This window comes from Rhipicephalus sanguineus, chromosome 8 (genome assembly GCF_013339695.2).
Source record: "Rhipicephalus sanguineus isolate Rsan-2018 chromosome 8, BIME_Rsan_1.4, whole genome shotgun sequence".
NCBI lineage: Eukaryota > Metazoa > Arthropoda > Arachnida > Ixodida > Ixodidae > Rhipicephalus > Rhipicephalus sanguineus.
Genome location: NC_051183.1, coordinates 61,714,663 through 61,740,736, shown reverse-complemented (window position 1 = coordinate 61,740,736; position 26,074 = coordinate 61,714,663). Strand labels below are relative to the sequence as shown.

General features: G+C 44.7%; 1 protein-coding gene across 1 annotated transcript; it reads right to left on the bottom strand.

Moving 5' to 3' along the window:
* Positions 1 to 1,785: 1,785 nt before the first annotated feature.
* Positions 1,786 to 26,046, bottom strand: LOC119402015 (cleft lip and palate transmembrane protein 1 homolog; the record flags this gene model as incomplete). The annotated part of the gene is made up of 13 exons (XM_049418471.1): positions 1,786 to 3,407; positions 4,375 to 4,542; positions 6,149 to 6,284; positions 7,369 to 7,479; positions 9,512 to 9,687; positions 10,417 to 10,649; positions 12,212 to 12,314; positions 13,674 to 13,791; positions 14,376 to 14,461; positions 18,445 to 18,558; positions 19,500 to 19,662; positions 20,877 to 21,110; positions 25,975 to 26,046. Coding segments are annotated over 13 exons (1,920 nt in total), but the record flags the coding sequence as incomplete, so codon positions are not given.
* Between the last annotated feature and the right edge of the window lie 28 nt (positions 26,047 to 26,074).

The following is a 26,074-nucleotide window of genomic DNA, read 5'->3' as shown; positions in this document are numbered from 1 at the left end:
GCCTTTCAAGCTCCGTTACGGCATAACTTTTTCAAGATGATGATGACAAACTTTATTTATGTACAGGCAAAGCTCCTGTGGATTGCCCCCTAGGGGCCTTGCTGAAGGTCGGGGCCCTTAGTCCAGGCCTCCGCTGGCTCTTGCCATCCGCTCTGCTCTCTGAACGAGCCTGATCTGGTCGTCGAGGGCCGGGCTGGACAGCAGTGCCTCCCATTGCTCACATGAGGTGTTCATGTTGTGGTGTTCAAGGTCGTATAGTGTGCACTCCCACGTAATGTGGTACAGGGTTGGTGTGGCCCCGCACCATGGGCATTCATCCCTGTAAGATGTGGGGTGCATGCGGTGTAGTGTGTGTAGGTTTTTGTAGGTTCCGGTTTGGAGTCTACGCCATGCAGTGGCCTCCTTCGTCGCAAGCTTTTGATGAGGTGGTGGATACCGTAGGCGTCGCCCTCTGTGGTAATTCAGTATTGTGGCATACTGGAGGTCAACTGGCTCCGGGTCCGCTGCAGTCGACGTAAGGAGCGCTCGGTTGTGTACGAAGCCTCGAGCTGCCCGGTCGGCGTGCAGGTTACCCGTGATGCCAGAGTGGCCTGGTATCCATATGACGGTCTGTATGTAGGAGTCGTCCTTGCCTTCCCTTGGTATTTGTGCAAGGACATGTGCCGCAGGCACACCAATTCTGCCCTGTAGGAAGTTCCTGCAGGCCTGCTGGGAGTCTGTGAGTATTGTCATCGGCTTGTTTGCATGCAGGCCATCGCGGATGGCAAGTGCGATGGCCAGCTCTTCGGCTTCTACGTCCGATTGGAAATGGTCTCGAGATTTTCAATATGCTTCACCTCATCACACCCCCGTATTGTGGCAAAGCTGTCTTTCAAGCTCCGTTATGGTCGAACTTAGCCAAGAGACAGTCAACGTCCGATTGGAAGTGGTCCCTAGATTTTCAATATGCTTCACCTCATCACACCCCCGTATTGCGGCAAAGCTGCCTTTCAAGCTCCGCTACGGTCGCAAATGTACTAACTCAAGAAAACGCTGGTTCCAACATGGAGATGAAATATGTGGCAGAGGTGGGGGCTCAATTAATGCTGTTTTGGACCTGAAATTTGGGCAGGAAGTCCGAAAAGTCGGACGCCGAAGCTTTTTAGCATCCAAAATTTCAGATGTTCTTTATATCGATGTCGTAGGCAGATTTGGAACTCTGGACTTGAAGGAAGCACACCCTTGTCCACATCAGTTGGGCTTCCACAGAAGTTGAAAGAGGAGGAGAGGCTGAGAAAATGGCATCTTTGCCTATCACGTGTAAAGTGTTGCCGAACTTTGGTTGCACCAAATCATGTACATAAATGCAATTCGGCCTCTAGATTGCCTCATTCTTGATAAGACAACTATGAAACACCACCCTGCCAGCGCTTCATCAACCTAGCGAAAAAAAAAACACTTTCATGTTGCTATCTCATAAGAACATACTTAGGGATTCTTTGCACCTTTTTTCTGGAATTTCACTTCGAAGTATTCGAAAAATGTTTGAGAAATATTCGAAAATTATTTGATTCAATTCGCACTCAATCTCTATTATTCGAATTCGCTTCGCACCCAAAATTTTGCTATTCGCACAGCTCTATTTAAAACAGATTCATTGTTTCACTTTAGTGTCCACAGGCACAAGAGATCCCTCGAGGTGTTTTATTGAGAAATTGAAATAATGGCCTCATTTAAGACACTCAGCGACTATGCAGCTAACACAATACGAATGTTCAAAGGAAGAAAACACAACACAGAAGCCTGTGGCATGGGGCTTGTTTTTAATTATGCTGTCGTCGCAACAGTGAACATGGGTGTACAAAAAGATGCATCAAAATAAAGGACTTCAACCGAGTTTTAACAGAAAAACCAGGTTCTGCATGAGGAGTCAAGCATTTTTTTTTGGCATTCTTTTCTTTACACTACATACAACAGATCCTATGTACACAAGAAAGCATTTTTTAACCTGCACTTAAAGCGGCACAGGTGCATCGTCGAAACAAAATGCAAGATTCTTGACAAGGGAGATCAGTGTGCTATGTATATTTAAAATCGTGAATTTTTTATTTAACTTTTTTTAAACATTTTCGAGGGACATTCAAACACAGCAAGCAGGATTTCCCACAAAGGACTATGGCTTACAAATCAATGCTGTTTGCTAACCTCTGACTCCTAACACACAATATACATGCGTAGTGTGTCAAAAACACTGCAGAAAATCTTGCAATGTTTTGAATGCCCCCATGGTTTAGCCGTCTTTAGACATTCGTGTAGGCAGCTCTGCTGCACTACACAAGTGCACCCGAGCGTTTTACAATTCTAGTGTTAAAAGTACAACTTTCACGCACATGCAGTTGAACGTACAAAAACTTTTTTTTTTCGTGTTCATGCAGTTTCGCACAAATACCAACTGTTTGCAGTGCTTCACAAGCTGAAGGCAATCGCCGTGACCACTAAAAAAAAATTTAATTTGAGCCAATTAGAACAGAGCGTGGAACGGCAATATCTTAATGGCACACTGTAAATTACTCGAACTCATTCACTGACAACACAATTCCGTTTCTTTCTTGAAATACTGCACGATTCACTCATGTCAGAAAAGCTCCACCATACGTCTTGGACGTCAAAAGCTTTTACCATCACATGGCTCTCATTAGTATTAAACTCCAAACTAATAAATCGATCAGCGAAAAAAAGATCAACAAAACAAAGAAGCTAAAAGCAATAAACTTGTTTTCATTTTCAATAAAACAAAAAAACTTTTACAGTCTTAACAAGGCACAAAAATCAATGTATTAAAAAAAACATCTTAACATCACAGTTCTGTGCAGAAAGGTGTTCCTTACTTTTTTTTTTTTTTACCGGGGATGACACTAGGCACAGTTTGTTTTTAAGTTCACAATGCACCACCGCTTTCGTTCTACGTCTCCACTGCAACATGTTTTTTTTTTTCAGTCTTTTTTTTTATGTGTGTTACTTTACAATCACGAGGAGAGGCTTCTTGGAACACGAAACACCTTCGCTCTAGCCAAGGCAGCAATTCTCTCAGCTCGTGACTTTTTTTTTTTTTTGGCAAATGAACACACTTTACATAATGTAAAACAAGGAGTCTCTCGCAAAGACAAAAGACGCAACCGAACACATTGAGACACAACTAGGATGCGGTGACGGATGGCGGGATCACTCGTTCTTCTTGAGTTCCTCGGGTTTTTCGGACGTGGAGGGGTCTCCGCCTTCCGTTGTCGGAAGCGCTCCGTTGGGCTGCTCCGCAGCAGCTGCCGCCTCCACCGCGGTATCGTCCACCGCACTCGTCCCAAACTCGTTGACTCTCGTCGGATCCACGCGGTAGATCCAACGTTGGTACAGGAATATTAGGAAAACAATGTCTGCAAAAAAAAAAAAAAATGTGTTGCGCAACCCTTATTAGGCGATATGGCCCAGACTACCACGACGCAATGCAATAATAATGTAATAATATCTGGGGTTTAACGTCCCAAAACCAATATATGATTATGAGAGATGCCGTAGTGGAGGGCTCCGGAAATTTCGACCACCTGCGGTTCTTTAACGTGCACCTAAATCTAAGTACACGGGCCTCAAACATTTTCGCCTCCATCGAAAATGCAGCCGCCGCGGCCGGGATTCGATCCCGCGACCTTCGGGTCAGCAGTCGAGCGCCATAAACACTAGACCACCGTGGCGGGGCCACGACGCAATGCAACCATGATGTGCAGCTGTATAGCAAGTATGATGCCTCTGAGCTGTCATCATATGCTAAAATGATAAATGTCTTGGAAAGTGCACTATAATACAAATTACGCAAGCACAAAGGTGTTCGTCTGATTTTCAGTGCGATGTGTTTCCCAGATACAGACGAGGGTTGCCATAACCAAGTTGCATTCTTGATGGAAATACCTTTGTTATATTTGATACTCACTTTAAATCTCAACACTGCTACCAACATTACATAAAGTTCGTTATATCCAATATCTCACAATATCAGAGTTTGTTACATAGAGGTATAACTGTACCAACCAGCACACCTAGCATCAAGTTGTTTAGTACCACTGCATTTGGTTGCTGCACTAGTTGGTTGATAAGTCCTGAAGTGAAAAAACTAGCAAACGATTTTCTAAAAGATTAAAATATGGTTGCTTATCACACCTTATTTTTATACTACATCTCATATGCAAACAATATCCGAACACAATTTTTGGAAAGGATTTTGCCCCACGCAGAGAGTGCAAACTATTAGTGCAAATCAATGCAGTGTTTACGCAATTGCAGTTTTACTAGTCTAGAAATTAGGAATGACGAATAAATCGCAAGTGGTAATAAAAATTCCCGGCTCACCATCTCTGAAGCAGCCGAGCCGATACATGGTGGGCATCTTGATGACGAAGGCGAATATGTCATCGATGAAGGTGTTGAGAAACTTGTACGTCAGCATACGCCACGGTAAGTGCGCCACTGACTTGAGCTTGTAGTTGATGAACAACTGTGGTGTCATCATGATGAAGCCTGCACACACACAAAAAAAATTCACCAACGATTACAATAATTCACCAACGAACGCGAATTCTAAGCGGAGATGTGTAGTTTTTTTTATTTTGGATAAGTTGAGGCAAACAATTTGAGAGAGACATGTACGTATGTACAGTTGCATACCACTCTTTTTATTTTCCACAACTCACGCAGACAAAGTGTAGCGCAACTGCCTGCCTCGCTAACCGGGAGACCGCGGAAGGCAGCGCGTGGACGCGTTCCACAACAGCCGCTTTATTTCCATATATGGTATCGCTGGACGCCCTCGCCGCATACCTTAGTGATGACGTCATCGGCGACCGCACAACAACGCGCACTACTGTGGCACCACGCGTGGCCACCGCAGAACCTGTTGTCTCACCACTGTTGTTCCCTCCTTTTCGCGCTCTCCTCGCTATCGCCATCTTTAATCCTCGTTCACTCTGCCGCTCAACGCAGGAATGGGCACCTAAGAGCTGCACTCTAAGAAGAACTGAAACCCAGGCGATTCACTGTTGATTCATACATGAGAACACGATTAACTGATTAATTCAATGATTGCGTTTTGCTCTGAGGGCCAGATATGGTCAAAGGGCACCATGACATAAGCAAGAATTGTCAATGTGTTATTTCTTATTGCGAGCGCAGTTATATGGACACTGCAGGCACATTTTTGCTGTCGTTTGGCACCGCGATGTTCCATATAAAGTCCAAGTCAATAACATAGCCCCGTGCGTCGTATTTTTATTTATTTATTTACAACACTGCTACTCTCATTCGAGAGCGTGGCAGTTGGGCAGTACAATGATTTTCAGTACAATCAATAAAAAGAAAAAAAAAAGATAGTGAGAAAGAGGCGAATGAAATCAAAGCAAAACAAGTCAGATAAACAAACACTAACATTTGTAGCGTAATTACAGTGTATGTGGGTTACCGAGAAAAACAAAAACAAGAAACACGATATGTACAGTATACAGTAAGGCAAACAAAATGCTGGTTAAAGAACGGCATATTCAGTGGAATACATACAAAAACGCATAATACATGCTAGTCCTATGTCCTATGTGTCCTGTGTGTGAGCGAAAAATTGTCTTCTTTTTTTCTTTCGCTAGAAAATTATGCAGATTTTCAGGTGCAATCATTACTCAAGGTAAAAGTTTTGGGAGAATTCGCAGTACGAAGAATTCAAAGAAATTGCAGGTCGGAGTGCTCGCAGTGGTTACTGCGATGCTAACCAAGGAATCAAGTTAAACAAGGACTATTTTTGTAATAAATGCAGACATTCACTTTACGTTGCGAGAATTGCTCTGCAGAAAGCCCAGCACGTACATGCAGGATTGCGAAAACTATTCTAACTATTCGGAAACCACTTGCTTCTTCAGCTATGCTTAATGGGCACTAAAGGCAAATAATTCATACTGCACTCATAGATTGGTAGTGGAGTGTCTAAAATGTCAGATTATCAACAGCAGCACTTTAATAATCAAGTAAGACACAAAATGCGACTCTGGTGGGACATTCTGCAACTTCATACCAGGTGGCAGAATGTCATAACCACTGAGACACAAGAGCGTGTAGATTCAAATGCATCACTGGCACTCACCGAATGTAAGCAGGAAGCCATACATGACACCGAGCACCCAGGAGTACCAGCTCTTGTGCTCGAGGTACATGAGTGAGTAGACGCAGTAGGCCGCCAACAGGGGAAACAGCGCCCACGATAGGTACTTGAACGCCATCTGTAGAATGCGATTCGCAGATTAATACGAGCAACAGTTGCAGAATTGAGCCTGCTAGTACATCACTGGTGAGTTTGGAAATATTGAAGATTGGAAATATGAAAGAGCACAGGAATTTTGCAACATGCAACATCATCAAAGCTTTTTTTTTCATGGCCAGGGCATGCATTGAGCCGCTTGTGCGGCTGTATTTTGTTTCAATTACAGTCCATTTATACTGAAGTGGCATTTCATTATGCAGTAATAAAAATGTTTGTTATACACTAAGCTTTAAAGGGCTCGTAAACAGGCTCAGACTTTTTGTTTACGTCTCCTAAACAAGCTCACCATTTCGTGCAGACAGCTGGGGCAATCACATTTCATGAATATCACAACACTGCGCGCCGCGCAAGCGCTCCATTTCGAAAAACGATTCCCGCGCCCCTCTCCAGCGCCTGTCCAATCCTCCTCGTATGCGAAGTGACTCTTGTTCATGGGCAACATTACGTTGCGCCGACTTCGTTGATTGGTCCTCTGCACTACGAAACGGCACCTTGGCCCTGTGGCGACGTGGGTTTGGCTGCGTATTTACCGCGCTTCTTCACCATGCCGCCAGGGGGACCCTAGCACTGCTTTTACACGAGCAACACGTGGAGGAAGCCCTGCTTGGTCAATGGCAGGGTGCCGATGACGTAATCGTTGACGTCGTGTTACATCGCCAAAGTGGGCATGGTCACAACCGCAGGCTACGTCTACCCCTCTTGGCTGCCGAGAAGGGTGGCAAGGCCGAGCGAGCAACTGAAACCAGCCAGAGCGGGTCGTTCTATACCCCATAACTTCCTTATTACAGCACTTATTCGCAAAATTCTCTCGGCAGCACGTTCACATCGTACACGTACGCAGTTATCGCTTCGTCAAACATTTTGGACCGCGGGGTTGTTTACTGGCCCTTCAAAGCATCATTACAGGAAGCGTTCTATAGAGAAAGCCTTTAAGCAGGGCTTAATAATGGCGGAGATGTCTGAAGTTTTGAATGTAGACAACGCTGAGAACATTTTCAAAACTTGGAACATGCGTTTGCAGCAGCTAGGATAATAAGACTGACCATGTCATATTCCCGTGTTGAAGATTCCACGTAGGTGCACTTGTCGGTCATGCGAATCCGCGGGAACATTCCAAAGAGCTTGTTTTCTCTGTCCACAGTAATGTTCACCACCTGCAAAATAGTGCACACCAATTAGAACGCTGCAAACCCCTTGAGAAAAAAAAAAACAAGAGCTAGCCAGGCATGCTGTATTTTGACAACAAAACTGAATGATTCAAACTGAGCAGAATGACAAGGCCACAAGCGATAAAATTTCTGGAACGAACATGAGTTTACATACGTTAAGCATTATTCCAAGTTTGGTTAAATTAACGTGAGCTTCAAGTTCCAATAAGCTGCAACAACATAAATGTCATACTCAAATGCTTTATATACCGTGCTTTCATGCATATAAGCCCACCCCTGCACACAACACACACCCCCCAAGTACAACTCGCGGAAAATTTTTTTTTAAGTCCATGTACATTACCTGCACATTTCAACCATGCAAATTAATTTTACTTCTTCATAGGAATGCCCCCTCTAAGAATGCTCCGACATTAGAAAAACTTTTATTTTCGGTTGGTTTCAGGGGAGACAAGGGTCCTGAAATTTTTTTTTTTGAATTCTTTATTGGACTGAGATTAAGCTTGCTAAGTTTATGCACATGTGTGTGCAGATTTCAAATATGCAATTATTTTTCTAGTATAACATGTAGTTTTTAAAATATCAAACATTTCATACGCTTTTGGGGAGCACTGGTTTGCCTAAACTGAGAGAGTTACAAAGTAATTAAGCACAACAGAACGACCTGGAATGAGTACAGAGGGCAAGAAAACAAGAATGGGTGTTCTAAACCCATTTGAACAAAAGTTACAGCACGTTGAACATTCCAACTTAGTCTACGTCAAGCTCACATTTCAGCCACAAATATTCGACATACCACAACTTTTGTTCAAATGGGCTTAGAACATCCATTCTTGTTTTCTTGCACCCTGTACTCATTCCAGGTCATTCTGATGTGCTTAATTACTTGTCAACTCTCTCAGTTTAGGCAAACTATGGCTGCCAAAATGGTACCTGGAATTTAAAAACTAGATATTGTACTAGGAAAAAAAATTGCATATTTAAAACCAGCACACAAATATGCACAAGCTCAGCGAATTTCATTTAAATTGGTAAAGAATTTTAAAAAATGTTTTCAGATGCAGTGTTCCCCCTTCAGTCACCAGTGTAACCCTCCATCCTCGCCTACGGTCAGTTTCAGCTGTAGTTTCCACCTTCCTTGCATTGCCGAGAAGCTACCTCGCACAACAAAGTTCACGTATAAAGCTGTACCCAAACGACAGACGTGATCGCGGACAAATCAGTCACGTGGCATGAATCGGAACACTCCACAGCCAACATCTGCACAACAGTGGAGGAATTCACATCCCAACTGTGATCTGGGCCTCCACTGTTTCGCGCAGACCGCAAGAACTGGTGAGGTATGGTCAAGCGATATGCAATCTGTGGGCTCAGCTCGTGATTTGGTTCATTACTGAATACAGCTTAACCAACACCCCGACTTTTGCTCTCAATTTTCTCTATACAATTGCCACTTGCGTTTATTGCTTTATGTTGATGTATTCGGGTTTCACCCATAAAAACAGCAGTGCTCGGCACAGACTGCACCACAATGTTTGGGAAGCTTCGCGACTGTTTGAGATGGTTATGTTAAGATTATGCACAGGACGCGAATAGTCAAGTTTGTTCAAGAGATTACGCGAACACCAGCGATAACGATGGAAGGTTCGATGACCGACATATAAAAGAAGACGCATTCCACCAATGATCAGATTATTCCACGTCCGCTGACAGTGCTTGCCGCTATCGGTGTACAGCGTGTATTGCTTGTAGGTTGACTTTTCATTTCCTGGACACAAGTTCGTCCGAACAAAGAGTTTCGTCTTGAACACACCTACTGCTGCATTTGTGAACGTCAGGACTACATGACAATATTTTTTGCAGGTTATATACGAGAAAATACGGTAAGCTAGGAGTGTAAGGGATATACATAAAGAATAAGCTATCCGTTTCTGGACGCACAACAGCAAGAAGCATGATCAAATAGGACAGAAGGTCAAGCAAGACGGACATGTGGTCAACACCGGGCAGTACACACCTTGTGGATTTTCCAGATGTCAATGAGCAGGCCAACAAACACCGAGAGCCGCACCAAGGTGTTGGTGTCGTTGTCCAGGATGTAGAGGAGCACCACAACGGACTGGAACACGTTGAAGAACACCGAACGCACCGACAGACCTTCCAGACTTTTGCGGTTGCGCCAGAACTGGATGTCTGCGGCAAAGGAACGTGCGAGAAAGTCAACGAAATGTGATACCACAATTCACTAATATGTGCATGGAACATGCAGAAAGATATACAGGAGATCCGAAGTAGCTTGACCACGCAACAACACCGCCTCTACAAGGATCTTGTTGGATATTTAATACATGTTGATGAAATACAACTGAAGGATTCCGTCAACTTCAGAAAGGACAGGAGGTACGGACGACAGAATGCGCACTAAAGACGGGCGTCTGTGTTGTGTACATGTTCCGTCTTGCTACCCTAATGCGATATCTGAAGTTTTGGATTCAGACTGAGTAACGATACTGCTTGAAAGACTTTGTGTAATACTTATTACCCAGAAATTCGCGAATAGGAACTGTGATACAGAAACAAATGTTATTACGCAATGTTAAGGTATTTCATAGAGGATAATCGAATGATAGAGAGTCATCATTAGGTACAATTGATAACTCCCAACCAAGAATTCACTCCAGACTGCCTAAAGTACAGTAGACTTTCATTAAATAGAATCCCAAGGGACCGGGGGAAAATGTGCTGTTTAACACGAGTGCCATTTACTGAGAGATGAACAGAGGTGCAGATTTCAACTACGAAAGCACTCATATTAGAGGTAGTTGTTCCAATTAAGCAGCAATTTTGTTTAAGAGATTTCCAATTACTGAGAGTCTACTGTATCACGCATTCAATGCCAAATGCCCCAAACCGCTTGCTCACCACTCTTGAAGGCCAGGAACTCGAACACGCTGTGCAGCAGGGAGACGACGACCGTGACGGCCAGCAGGTAGGGAGAGGTCTCGAGGAAGGCCTCCTTGAGAGAGTCCTTGTCCTCCTCGGACTCCTCCATCAGGTCCTGGCCGAAGAAGGAGAACGACCGCATGCCCTGCGCCACGTACAACTGCCACCGGAACATGCTCAGCGGCTGGAAGGTCAGCTGGAGGTCAAGCCACCTGGGAACAGAAGACGGAGAAGCCTGACGACGTGGGGGGCACAAAGGTACAGCCGGCCAAATCTAGCTATCATGCCTAGCAGCAACTCTTTTGTGCGTCAGTGCCATATGATTGAACGAAGTAGCTAAAAATTGTTCTGGGGCATGCACTTGCCCTCACCTTTACTGGAGCTTAATTCAGTCATATGGCGAAGATACGCAGAAAAAATCATCGCTCGCGAACGATAAAGATTTGGGCGACTGTACAGTGGATCCTTGCTTCTGGCAGAGTCGCATCTAACAAAGATATGTTAACAAAGATATGCAATGTTTGTTACAAGCATATGAGCTATCGTTGACTTCTAAGAAATCACTGATGAGCCTATGCTTAACTGGATGGTCAGCTGAAGGTCAAGCTACCTGAGAAGAGAGGGCAGCGAAACCTAACAACATGACAGCACAAATATTCAGTCAACCCCCATTATATCGAAGTTACACCTGGCAAAAAATACATTACTTAAATTCGACATTCATTATACGAACACAGCATTTCTTAGCAAGTCGATCATTATCAAGACTATGCAAAAGAAACGCAGGCGTGAGAGCTCCAATGGGTGAAAACAGCTAATGATGTTAGTACTTAGCCAACATGCTAAAACTTGCATTTTAGATGCGAAGCATCTCTTGCTCGGGAGTATGTCCCGCGGCATGGTAGTCCGCACTCACACTACACATGCGCAACTCCCCTCCTTCCCTCTCTCCAACAGCTGCGTGTTACTCTCTCCACTTCTCTCCTAGCAGCTGCTTGCGCTTCTCCTGTGTTCTTGCTTCTGCTCTTGCGGCGCATGCGCTACTCTCCTCCTCTAGTCTCCTCTCCTTCAAGTGGTAGAGCGCTACGCGCGTTCAGTGCAGCGCATGCTTCGGTTGACTCCTCTGAAATGCGGGCTCGACATGCCGAAATTCTCTCCTGCGCAACGCCGCGATGAGGGCCAGCGCATGCGCATCCCCTCCCCCTCTCTCTCCTCTCCTACACTGCCTCCCTATCGCGCGCCTGTAGACCGCGTTCCCCGCTCGCCCTGTGTGAATTAAAGGCCAGGCTAGAGGGAAGACACAACACACGTAGTGTTCCGCTTCGCGACGTCGGTAGCATGCCCAACGAACGCCAACGGAACGCGACCGTGCAAGTGCTCCGGCTTCGCATCGCCTCATGGTCCCCTTTAGCGGGAGATGGTGTAATTTTTTTTTTTTTCAGCCTGTGCACGTGTGTAAACAGTAGCCGCTGTAATGCAACTTATTTTCCAATTATCATGCAATTACGGCACATTTCAGACACTTGAGCCCCACACATATTATAATTTTACTACAGTAGAGCCATTAGACGGAACTTGAAGGGACCAGGAAAATGTGTTTCGTTTAACAGGAGTTTTGTTTACTGAGAGATGAACAGTAGTGCAGAATTCAATTACGAAACCAACCATATTAAAGGCAGCAGTTCTTTTAAGGAGATTTACATTTACTGATAATTTACTGTGCAACACTTCCTTTGTTTTCTTTAATCCCGAGTTTCAGACCTTTGGTACTCACTCCGTGGTTTCATTGATGGCCTGGTAGTCTCGAATGAGATTCCAGTAGTCGTTGATATACACGATGGGGTAGTACTTTCCTGTGGTTGGTTCAAATTCGACATCTGAAAGTACACAAAGTTTTTTTGCAAATCAAATTTCACGCTGCCTTTGCTGGAAGCGTCGCGCTGCTGCAGTAGAATACCGATTGTGTGTCACTGCCTTATACTGCTGACTATCAACAGTAAAATGAATCGCTGTCATGCCCGGTGAAATCATCATTATCAGCTTATTTTGTCCACCGCAGGACGAAATCCTCCCAACATTCTGCAAGTGGTCCTATCTTGTGCAAGCAGATTCCATATTATGCCTGCAAATTTATCAATTTCATCGCTCCACCTAACTCACTGCCACTCTCGGATGCGTTTCCCATCCCTTGGATGCGTTTCCCATTCCGTTGCTCTAACTGACCACACATTACATCTGTCCTACACATTAAGTGGCTGGTCCGGGTCCATTTCTTTCGCTTAATGTCAACAAGAATATCCGCTACCTCTGGTTGTTCCCAACCAATTCTGCTGTCTTGCAATGTCTTGATGTTATTCCTATCATATTAGTACCACTTAAATGAATGTCGATCTTTAAGTCATTGATCGCACAGCCCTGTGTAACCCACACATTGTGCCGTCAATCACACTCTCAGTTGAGGGGCACTTCATGCGACAGTATGTGATCGCAGCATGTGCTAACTAGTAGGCATATAATCAACCACTGTGTCTTAAGCAGCCAGTGTATACATTAGACTCTATGGAGACTACATTTCAAACAGTATGTTCAAAACAGGTATGTAACAACGAGGTTTTACATCTGGTCGCAAATGTGAGACGTCAGCTAAGTCTAGCCTCTAGCGTTCATAGAGAATCATGTGCTAGTGACAGAACAAAACATAAGATTTTATGTGAACATGATGCATTTCACAAAACTTGCCATTACACCACAATGCATGTACAGACAGGTCCATTGCTAAAGGGAACACTTACGTGCAGTGCAGGACATGTCCGGATTTTGCCCTCTTGCAAAAGCATAGTGGCTTATAGGACTTGCATAAGACTACTAGACTGTAGACTACACTAAGACTACTAGACTAGTAGACCACTAGACTGTACTACTAGACTGTAGTCTAACGTATGGCACTAGTCTACAGTCTTTTCCTATGCACAAACTATGTTTCCAGATCCACTTGCAGTTGGGGAACCAGCAACATGAATGGTGCTCATATCAGTGTACTGTACTGTACACTCCTACTGTGCAGACACATTTGAACTGCACGAAGAAGACAACACGTAAGAACATAGAAACACGCACACACACGATGTTCTCACGTGTTGTCTTCATCGTGCAGTTTAAAATGTGTCTGCTGAACTTATGAACCCACTAGCCCAATGACATGCCATACTCCCACCATGCAGACATATTTAACTCACGCTGGTCGACGGGCATTGGCACCTGACCCTGCGTCCACGGAGTGTGGTCAACTATGATGTTTACGGTCAGGTTTGGGTGCCAGTGGGACAATATTTCTTCTTTCATGGCCTCAGCTTTCTGCGCAGACCGGAATAAGAACATCAAGAGAGCAACAGAGACGGCAGGCAAACACATGCAGCAGCATTAGAGGCAGCAATGACGCTGCCATGTCTTTGCAGAGCAGACTAATGCTGATTATGTAATTATGACCCCAGTAATTATAACAACTGTGAAATAGTCATAACTACTGGGGTCATAAAGCTAGAAACCAATTTTTTTTTTTTTTACTAATGTGCACCGTCTATGATTCAAATGCTATCAACTCATTGATGAGATGGTGATCTGGGTAAACCATTCAATTAGTTTGGGAGGTTTCATTCACCAAAACACATGGGCAATCAGAGATTGTGTAGCAGAAGCAACATAATTAGTTTTTACAATTTTCGGTTCTTGAACATTAATTTCATTCTAAGCATAAGAGCATAATGACCCTTTATTATGAATGTGCTTGGCATAAATTTGGCTAAAATTACAGTTAAGGCTACCAGTTCAGATTATTAATGTTGTACTACCATTTTCTTAGCATTTTCTATTTTTTTTGCTTCAGCAATCTTACCACGTGCTAAAAGACTCTACGGATACGGTGAAAGTTTAGCACGCACCTCTACCATCTCTGGTGTAGCAGCTGTTTCGCCAGTGAGCAAGTTCTGAGTCCGCTTGTACCGCAGTTTCTTGTACTTGTTAAGCTCTATGAACAACAAGAGTCGGCACATTGCAGTCCGAAAAAAGAAAAAAAGGCACATCGCAGCATGGCACACTTGTTAGCCCACGAATATTAAATCTTGTAATAACCCATGGACATGATATCATCACGTTATGACAGTGGGAAACTGAGCATCGAGAGGGTTAGGTAAACATTTAACTTTTAATTTGGTGAACTTGTGCCCTGAAAAATAAAAGAATAAAAACACTAGAGCAGTGGCAGCCTGTGCAGTCGTCGGATGTTGAGAATCTTACTCTACAGGTCATTGGATATTTATACACACGTCACCATACGCTCTAGCGCAAACACTGATGCTTGCGTAGGTGCTACAATGTACGTCACGATTTCCATAGCACATATACGGACCCTGATTACAGGCAAGATTATTCCGCTACGAAACAGACAATAACGTTCGAGAATATTCAAATACATGATGGTGAATTGGCAAGTGGACTTGCCAACCTGTCGATTCACCATCATGTGTCTTTAGATCGCTGTGTCTTAGATCGCTTTGACTTTTTCCAGTGAACTGTGCCTTTAGATCATAGTCACGTATTCCAGGGAATTGCGTTACCGATTTCGTGCACTTTAGGACAGGGGTGGAAGCAGGCTTGAGTCTTTTGGAGCAGCTCAAGGAGCAGGAATAATGCTGTTTTGGAGCAGCTTTGGAGCAATGCAAGTCAGTTTTGGAGCAGATTTTTAGTGTCAAACATCATTCTTAACTGAATTTGTTTATTTCTGGTAAACACCAAAAATTGCAATGGTTTTTACTAAACACGCAATACTGATGAACCGACCAGACTTACCACAAATTTTGAAAAAATCCTTAAAATATCACAGCTGTCACAGCAATAACTAAGAGAAAACAAGAGATAGGCTATGTTTTGGACAACTACACTTGACTAGACCTCAGACGAGTCAAAAACGTTCATGTTAATAAAACACCGCAGCTGACATGAACAACTGAAGACTAGAGACAAGCTAAAAAATGTTAGCTTCATTCTAAATCCACTGAGACTCTATAAAAATAAATTTAGAAAGCTTATGCTCATGTCATTAGAGCGCCACAGCCGACATGAGAATCGAGAGGAAAATTGAGATCAGCAACACACTGTGTGACCAAACCTGACTAAACTTCCCAGAAGTTTTTTTTAAATGTTCACATTGACAAAACACAACTGCCGATATGTACAAATGAGAAGACAAGAGAACTGAAATGCTCCCTTCGATTGCGATAACAATTATGTGGACAATCTTGGCGGATTTTTGCTGTAGCTGTCATCTTCGTATAAAATCCAAATCAATAACATCGCCCCGTGCATAGTATGTGCGAGTAAAAGCACACAAGCGCTGGCAACGAGCGGCCATCTTCGTCAGCCAACGAGCGGCCATCATGAAACGAGCCGGCCATCTTAGTCGCACGGAGGGTGCATGTGATAACATCACTCCGTCGATTGGTGCTCAAGAAGAGAGAAAACACCCCACCCATCTTTTGTAGGGAGCATGAAGCGATGCCAGGAGAGGTGAAGGGGGGAGGGAGCAACGTCGCCCAAGCAGCAACTGCGAACTTTGACCATACGAGTGCGGTCGCTAGCGCTGGCGCGTACGCTATCTCGGCAGGCATCAGCAAACGGCCAGCTAACTTCGCATTGGAACGCCAAACATCACAAGCGGCAGTATTCCCTTACACCAGCGTTTTGCAGTTACGCGAGATCGGATCCAAAAGAGTTAGCTGCTAGCCTTACTTCGTATAATGTTACAATATCTTGCTACCACATTCAATGCTTCGCCCTTGTGACAAAACTGTGATTTCTTTCGCGCCTTCACCGTGACAGAGCGTGCAAGGTGATGACAGTGATGATGATGAGGAGCTCGTTTGGGCATGCCACGTTGCAGACGACAGCAGCACACGAAGGCACCAAAGAACACTTGGGAGCACTTTTGGCGTAGTAATGCATTTTGGAGTAGGATGGCGCAGCCGAAGCGGACTGGCGCAGCGTGCCGCAAATGGCAAAGCACTTCCACCTCTGTTAGGTACATCCCTTATACTAAATGAAAAGTTAGAGTAGTTTGCTACAACACTGCTGTTCTGTTGTCTAGGAAATTGAATGAAAGCAATTCGGCAAACCAACCATTTTTTTAGTAAAGCTTGCAAACAATGTATAAACAAGTGAGAGGAGATAGCACAAAAAAAAACAGAAGAATATGCTTCACAGCCAAACTCAGCGAGTCATAAGCATTCAATGATACTCAAGTGCATTTCCCTTAATACCAATACAAATACAGTCGAACCTACTTATAACGATCCCGCATATAACGATCTATCGGTTATAACGACCATATTTGGTTGCACTTACGATTTTCCTATGCTAACCATTGAAGCTGCGTCCAGATATAGCGAACATTTCTCAAAGCCTCCTACTTTTACAACGAACACTTCAGACACGGTCGCGGTAAAAATATGGCACATACCAAGCGAAAAAAAGTTAAAACATGCCTTCTAAAGCGTGACAGGGGCGCGCGCTCGCGCGTGCCCCGCTCCAGTTTATTTGCGACTAAGAACCCCGATCGGCGAGCACCGCACGCAGATTTCGGACGCTGCGAGCGAGGTCGCTCACTTTCCAGGCGTTTCTTCAGTGGTAGAATGGCAGTGAAGGAAAAAAAATAGTGGGCAGCATGAAGCCTTGCGGTCAGCTTTCGCACAGTAACCTTTCCTGACGCCGTTCTCTGCAGCTATGACTGTCTACGATGAACCAAACAATGCCTTGGAACGCAAGAAGTGATAACCGCGATAACTTTCCATCGCAAAAAGGTTCACTGAGTCTCTAAACTCGTCGACGCCACAATGTGCCACAAAAGGTCGTCCGTCTTTTCGGTAACGGCAGAGACTGGTCGATCGGTGATAACGATTTCCGCGCGATTGCGGCGATGCCTTCGCGGATAAGCACCAGAAAAGAGCGAAGGCGAGGTGGCGGCCGTCGGTTGAACATGCAGTTATGACTTATAGCCGACAACCTTATATCACAGTCATCTGTAGATGTCTGCTCGGCTGCGCGTGTGGCGTACGCCGTACACTGTGCGGATTGACGGCGGTACGAGCGCGCCATGCTGCCGTTCGCAAGTTCGCCGCTGCCGCATCGTGCGAGACCGCTTTAAAGTGCGCGTTGCTTTGTAGAAACGAAAGTAGCTCGCTGTTGTTGCGCGGCGCAGGCACTGAAAAACGTCGATGCACTGACAGCAAGCGTATACTGCGTGTTTGACTAGGTGAGAACTCAAGTGCGCCGCGCATCGTCGTGCAGGGCCGCGAGAGCATCGCGGAGACGTAGAGTGCGCGTTGCTTGCAAAATGCTTGTTTTCGCCACGTTGAACGAACAGGCTACTCGCCGCACCTGTGCACTGTCCGGAGTGAAGCAAGCACGAAGAACGTACAAACGCGCGCATACGGCATACAGCAAGCGGGCCGGCAGTAGTAGGGAGTTTTCGAATAGCGTACGCAAAGCTTTGCGTTGGCTTTTTGCACAACTGCGCATGCGTCATACGCTAACCGCTTGCGGGCTACCGTGAAGTAACGGAAATAGCGGGCCGCTAACGCTAACTTAGCGTACGCTATTCGAAAACTGCCTAGTGACTCCGCGACCCGAGTAGGCGACGCGCTGCACGCAAGTAGCCATTCGGTGAAACGGTGTCAGCTCATTGCAAAGGCGGTTAATTCACTCGTGAGCACTTGACGACGCGAAAAGGCTTAGCTCGTCACCGAAGGGGTTGTTAGCACTTTAATAAAAGTGCACAAAGAAAAAAAAAACGGCTTGGCCGCTAAGCGCCCGATTTTAAGGGCGAGTCCATATACAACGAACTACTGATATAACGACCACTTTTCGCGACACTTTCGAGTTCGTTATAAGCGGGTTCGACTGTAATTGGTACTTGTGTTAACTTGTATGCAAAGGTCTTTTTGTCGGCATACTCACGCTTTTTGCGGTATACGGTATGTGTCTGGGAGTAGTCCTTTCCTGCCTTGGGATCGGGTGAGTAGCCGTTCAGTACAAAGAAGACGTGCAGAAAGATGGTGCCGTTGTTTTTCACTCTCTGCAATAAGCGCAAAAGTAAGTGTCCAACTTTGTTCGACTGCCCATTTCGTAACAGCAACGTGAAAATGTCATCTCGCCTCATTAAGAGAAAAAAACTCACAGCGCAAAAAGCCAAATTTCACGTTTGATTGCCTTTTTCATGCTGTTAACGGTGCAAAAATAGCAGTGCAGATTAACAGTTGGCATGAAGGCGAGACCAAAAGCATGCACACCTCTACAGGTCAAGCGCCTCACAAGCTACAGGTCTTTCTTATGGCTTTTTCTTTCCTTTCCTCGAAATGACGGACTTATAAATACGAAACTCCTCGCTGGCGTCAGCTTGTGACAGGCTGTTCTCGACTCGCTTTATAAGTAGGCGGCTTTCTTTCTCACTGTCAATGCACGGTAGCGCTTTTCACAGCTCCCAGGACAACAAAACCGAAGTTGGCGACATTGCTGACAAACACCTTTAATTACTTAGGTTAACTTAGGTTAAGTACTTAGCAATTTGTTACATATTCATCTCTTAGGTTAAGTACTTAGCAATTTGTTACGTATTCATCTCTTCAGGTGACCCGCACGAAGAGAGATAATTGAGCTAACTGGCGCGCAGTTCTTTGAAAATCTCATAAGAGAGAGATTAACTGCCGTCTCTCGAGCTGTAGTATGAAGCTACAAGAAGATGCCTATGTATATGTATTTCCTAGAAGGTTTTGTAGTTGAAGAAACCTTCTTCCTTGTCCAAGGAACCATAATTTTTTCATGCTCCCAAATTTTCTTCAACATTGAAGACTTCCACAAAACTAATTTGCTGAGTCATGCCCTGCAACAAGCTAATGTGGTAAATATTTTAAAAAATGCTGCAGATCTAGTGCTACTGTAAGCACCGTAGGCGTAACATCACTTTGAGAACTTTAGGAGAGGTAATAAAATAGCCAAATTAAAATGCGGATGACTTGCCTCCGATGGCCTAAACCTCATGTTCTTCGTGTAAATGGAGTCTCCGTTTGGTCCACCGTACCAGTCGCCGTACACGAGTCCTGGCTCCTTCCAAACCAGAGCTTCTGGGTCATGAAAGCTGTTAAAGGTTGAGTCCTCGGAGATGTACATGTACATATCCTGCAGTTGAAGAGTTCAGAGACGAACAGACAAAGTCAAAAACTAAGTTCCAAGCTACAATAGCAAGACACTACAGGTATGGGTAACAAGAACTGCTTGAAGAGGTTAAAAATGTTTGAACATGGTTGTCAATGGAGCCAGATTCCGACAAGCAGACTTCTCTTTGTCAAGGCAGTTGAGAGTCATTGCCTTGACAAAAACAAGTGTACTTGTCAAAACGTGGGCTACAGCAACATGCCCTGTTCCAGGATGTTTCACCTCTTCAAGCTTCCATTCTCCCCTGAACTTCTACTTTAACAACTGCTAGTCCAAGACTTATCAAACAGCAACCACGAGGCAAGTTGTTAGCACCAGCAATAAAAGTAACATGCTAAACAGTTTGAATGTTAAATTGGATGCTGAAGAGAAAGATAATTTTAACTTGTATCAGTAAATTACGGATGAGAACTGTAAATTCTCCGTAATAACTGTAACAACTCCGTATAGTTAATAATAACTTCGTTAATTGTGATCAACTGTAGCGTCGTCAAAATGCGTCCCCAAAGTTATAAGAAACTAGTGCCGCGCCGTGGCACTCGCAAGCAACTGGACACACAATCACATGCACTAAAAGTTACGCGAGGATTAGGAACGCGCTTTAACTGGAACCCTGACTGCAGGAAGGAAGGAAAATCACTGAGCCGTCTCTTTGCTTTAGTCAGTACTGTTTCGCCTTGCACCATCAGGGCACTGCTCACATGGGAGCAGTCAGACAGAGAAGGCATTGTGTGAGAAGTCCAACAAGGGAGCAAGACTGAAGCCCCTACACTACCCATCCGGCACAATGCAAACATTGGTACCGACGACACCGACAATACCCGCAGAGCCAGCAAAACGTGGCAGAGAGCCCGACGAGTCACTAAGTGTGTCTTACTGATGACGATCTTGCGAGGTGCTCCTGCTTGCGTTAAAACCATGTTAAAACACTCGTTCGAGGCAACATTCGTTGTTAACACTTGGTCACAAACAACTACATATGCAGGAGAAGCAAACGAAACAGACATCTGTAGTCTGAAATTCTGGTGTCGGTGACCCTCTAGCGAATTTCATACACATCATCATCAGCCTGACTACGCCCACTGGCAGGGCAAAGGCCTCTCGCACGTTTCCCCAGTCAACCCATACACAATCCCTCATACACATACTCGTGGCTACATTTGTCAGAGACATCTTACCATGACCGTTCCATTTGGGTACAGATTAGACGATTGAGGTGTAGCCCCCGGAGGACCGCTCCCGCCACCCGCGTTCTGATTGGCCGGCTGGCCTCGAAACCAGCTGGTCATGAAGTATATGATGGCCGCACGAAACAGCAGGCCCTTGAAAACTGACCAATAGGAGAAGGCCGGCTGCTGCTGGGGTGCCGCCTGTTGCACATTTTCCTGGTTTTCATTGTTGTTTGCTGGGGCCTACAGGAGGGAAAAATGACATTTAAAAGAACTATTCAGCTCTCAGTAGTGATCTACATTATCCCCTAGAGGCACGACGTGCACATATGTGGACATAACTTGTTTTCACCAGTTCTTTGGAATAATGGCCAAGTAAGAGCAAGATGCATTGTGCATCTTAATTTTTTAGAGCAAGAAAACCCAAGGATGCAAAAGAAGAGACAAGGACTCATCCTCATGTTCCCTTGAGCTAAAAACATCCCCTTCGGCCATGAATTATAACTATCTAAAGATGTGCGAAATTCACACAACATAATTCCAAGGTACTCGATATTACATCCCATGAAAGAAAATGAGGCAATACATTGTTCTACGCAACTTTCAGCAAATGATGTTAATTAGCATGCAATTAAATATCTAATTATTATGCAATCAGTCACCTTCAATTCTTGCATAAAAGGAATCAAATATTAGGCTTAAAATGCATGCCCAGTTTGTTTGCTGGTTTTGTTCGTTTCGAGCAAAGAAAATAATGCTCTTGACGTTGGACCTGCAATGCGGCACGTCAAACGATCGTCAAACACATTAATGTATCCAGCAAAGCGATCTTTTGTAGCAATGCCCAGCACAATGAAGTTAAATGACCGCTAGTTGACCACTCAGGAGGCCTGTACAAATGTGCAAACTGCGTTTTCAAGCCATTTGAATGAACACACGGCGCGTGACGCTCCTCATTAGTTCATGTGTACAACTGTACACACCGCCGCTGAAGAGGATATGCAGTATCAACTAGCCCACCGGTCAGTTTTATTATACATCACTCATAGGATGAATTGAAGCTGCTGCTTGGTCAGTATGTCTGGACTTAACCTCAGCGTGCTGCGCTGCAGCCAATCACTTTGGCGAAGGTACTACAATGTTCAACGGGTCATTCAACGTACAGGTCCAATGTCAAAAGTATTACTTCTCTTTGCTCCAAATGAATACAACCAAAAACAAATCGCTCATGCATTTTGTGCCTAAGATCTGATAATTTTTATGCAAAATGAAACGTAACTGTCTGCATAATAATTATATAATTAACAAGATGCTAATTACAATTATTTAATGAGACTCGCACAAAAAATCCATTGCCCCCTTTTCATTCTTGGAATATGATAATGAGTGCCTTGAAATTACGTTGTGTGAATTTGACATATTTGCAGACAGTCCATCAAAATTTGTGCCTGAAGGGGTTATGTAATGTACAGCAGCCAATACAATCTTCCTAACCAAGTGAAGGACATGCAAGCGACCGCAGCATTACTGTCAAATCATGCCATAAACGGCACATCAAAAGCCAGCAACGACAAAACGTAAGACTGCACTAAAAGCCTAGCTGCTGATGGTATAGATACTCCTGCAAAATTTTACATTTGAAATATGAGCGAAAGCATCACAGAAAGCTAGCAAAAATATCCGGTTTTTAAATGCGAAGCATTTCTTAGCGAACCTTTGGCACTTTGAGCATTTCTATCTACGTATCTATCTATCTAGCCGCCTACGTCTGGGTGCTCTCATGATCGCTTCCTTAATTTGGTGTAGACCAAAATTGGCATGGCAGGGTAAGAGGATTTGACGAATATGACTGACGGGTCATGACATGAATAACATGAAAATCCCGTCGCGCACACCGTCATACCCTTTCCTCCAGACACGTGTGGCACATATCCGTTTACCACATGTCGCGTTGTACGGGTATGCGCCACAGGTGATTGACAGTTTATATCTACCCAGGAAAGGCGAGAAGAGACATTGGTAATTTAAGTGAGAGAGCGTTAAGAAACCCAACATCAACAGCGTTGACCCGACGAATAGAAAGAATAACAATTAGGATTACAGCAGGAATCGAACCCAAGCATTCTGCGTGGCAGTCAGGTATTCTACCACAGAGCCACGCCAGGTCTGTAAATTAGTTTGGAAAAACGGCCTATGCAGGCGTAATGTAGGGCGTCAATTGTGTTTGTGGCGCTGGCTATCTAATTTTGCAATAAAGCAATAAACACAACATATGTACTCCGAGGATACAGGCATCATATCAGATTAACGTCTGTGGTTCTAGTGTTGGCTGCGCTTTTATAGCAGTCTAATAAACATTACATTCTTATTCCTATGATTCAGCAAGCTCTTTCGTAGCATTGCTCGACCTCGGAGGAATAGATTAACGAAAGTTACGTATGATATTCACATGACTGCACCATAAAGTGCACTTAGTTTCGATAATACTGACGTATTTACTCTAACGTGAGGGCTGACATTACGGCGGACCTTAAGTTACCCTTTAAACGCCAGTGTTGTCGACGTCCGTGGTAAGCCCACAATGTGCACACAGCTACTAGACTTACAAAAACACGTCGATCCACCTCGTAACGTTTGGCTCAAAGCCATAAAGTACAGCACAGAAGTACTCGCTGACTGCTTCGCATGAAACCGATTCCCACAATGCTTGGGATCTGCCGAATTTTTTTTTTTATGGCAAAACTACCTTTTAACGTTGCCACTGGCGCTAAAAGGCCATAGGTCATATTTTTACCTTGTATGCAGGCTCGTTTGACATGCAGCCAAGCCTAAGCACGTGAGTGTTCTTGTATTCTATCCCTATGCAAATGTGGCTTCCGCGATTGGGATTCACTACTAGTGATCTCCGCTGTATATGGTATATATATGCTCCTCAAATGTGCAGCAACATTTCATTCTACAGTCAGAAAGAGGGGATACTTCGATAAGAATGTAGAACACCATGTCACCCTGATTCAGCAGTAAACCAGAGCGTAAAATTTCGTTAGCTGCATATGGCATTCCCATTATCATTCTTATACACCTTCTTTTAATGACCGATTGTTTGAGAACTGATTCAGAGAGACTTCCCTGCGAACTCTTTCCACTTAAATTAGTGATGCCTCACAAAGCAATATTTTAAAACTTTAGTATGATGGACCCAAGTTAGGTGCAAGGGTGTAGAAGAGCACGGTAATTTTACTTCGTCCAGGACGGCCAATAAAATTTCAGAACATTACAGCATAAAACACACGCTAACAGCCGCTGTTACCAAACATTCGGGCTCAATAATCTACAGCTGTGGTGACAGACAGGGGTCCATTTTTGCGGCAACATCATTTAGCAGGGCAGTTCACTCATGGTAACTGCCAGATGGGCTAGCAGAGTATTACGTTGGGCAAGGTGGTGTATAGCATAACAGATTTGTGGCATGAACTGAGACACAAGGGAAAAACCAAGTAAAAGACAGGATGGGATTCCAGACCTTAAACTAGTTTATTTTCTGCAAATCACCCAAACATACCTATTTCCAGATATGCGCACAAATAGAGGGCGCAGCACATGGGACAGCACTATCTAAAAATAAACATCAAGACAACACAAACACTGGTGTTTGTGTGGTCTAGATCTCTTGTGTCCGTGCTTGTTCACCGACCTTCTGTTATCACGTCCCCAACACGAAAAGTTAGTGGGATGCCAAATGTTCGAGAAAGCCATGTTCTCACTTTGCCTAGGAACATAACCTCCAAAGAAATGCTCCAGTCTGTAGATGGCATTGCAACCTACACACTCACCGGGTGGATTAGAAGCATTACACATTAATAGAACAGAGATTCGCATTTGTTGCGGAGCCAACGTCCTGTGAACTTTCGATGTTGGATGTACCCCTTCATGTGAGCTGCTGTGAGCCTTTCATTCCTTGGACATTGTGTGTTGGATATGTGACCACAAGGAAAAAACAAAAACTGACACACCTACACTACTTTCCCAGCAATAGTAAACTCTCCACAGACTACAGCACTGTAAAGATACGGCCTTGAACGCGAGGAGAAAGCAAGGGGCCATTTCAATTGGTCCCGCTTTTTTTTTGTGACGTCACATCCACCGCGTCATGTTTTTCCGCTGGCAGCGGCGCTTTATGCGCGAACACCTGCGGCGCATGACTGTACCAACGTGCAGCGTCGTGTGGTGGAAGCGTGGATGGAAGAATTTTTTTATTAATGTTACTATTTAAAACGTTAAGCGAGCCACCACGTACCGTGGCGCGTTCCTAACCGCCGCTCGCGTACACCAACGATAATCTGCGAGAAATGGGACCGAGTACGAAGGTCACGCGCGCAGAGAGGCACCACGCCGTTTTTTTATCTCCGCTGGTCATTTTCCTTTATGGTGCCGATACAAACTACGCACATGATACCGTACACTGATGGCGCGTCGATTCTAAGGCGCAAAAGCCAAAAAAAAAAATTGAAGAAGAAAGACTTTCACGGCGCGTGCACGGATATTTCGAAAGGAGGCCTTGACTTAACCTCGTACTACAACCGCGACTCCGGTGAAAAAGAGTTTCTTTTTTCCTCCCGCCAATTCATACTTCGCCGTTGTAGAATTCCTGCAAACGATGCTCTCTTATTCGTTCGTTTTACGATGCATGAATGGGCCACTACCGCTCCGGATTCCGAGACCCTCCTGGGGGGCATGGCCCACTGCTTCACGGCGCTTGCTACTGCACATAACCGGGTACTATTTGCTTTGCCCTACAGTGTAAACGCAGGAAATGAAACACCTGCCGTGCCGAATTAGGAGCGAGCGCTTCATTATTGCCCGTACAAGCGGAATTCCCGTTCGCCGACCCCGCTCAAGCACTACGGCCGAATCAGGTGATTTACTCGGGTACTAGACAAACTCTGGAAGCAGCGCAAAAACCGGCACTGTATCCGAGCGATGAAACAGGCACAGAGGCCTCGGGAAATCGAAAGTTGACCGCCGATTAGAGGAGAGAAAAAAAAAAAAAACATATGGACGGGGCGAAAGGGAGCCCAGAGTCATAGTAAGAGGAGTTGCAGCTCACCGCATCCTGAGCTTGGTTCGAAACTTGGCCGTTGCTCGAGCGTACGAGCGCTCTGGAGTTCACCTGTTTCCGTCATCGCATAGGCGGACTCGTGGTTGAG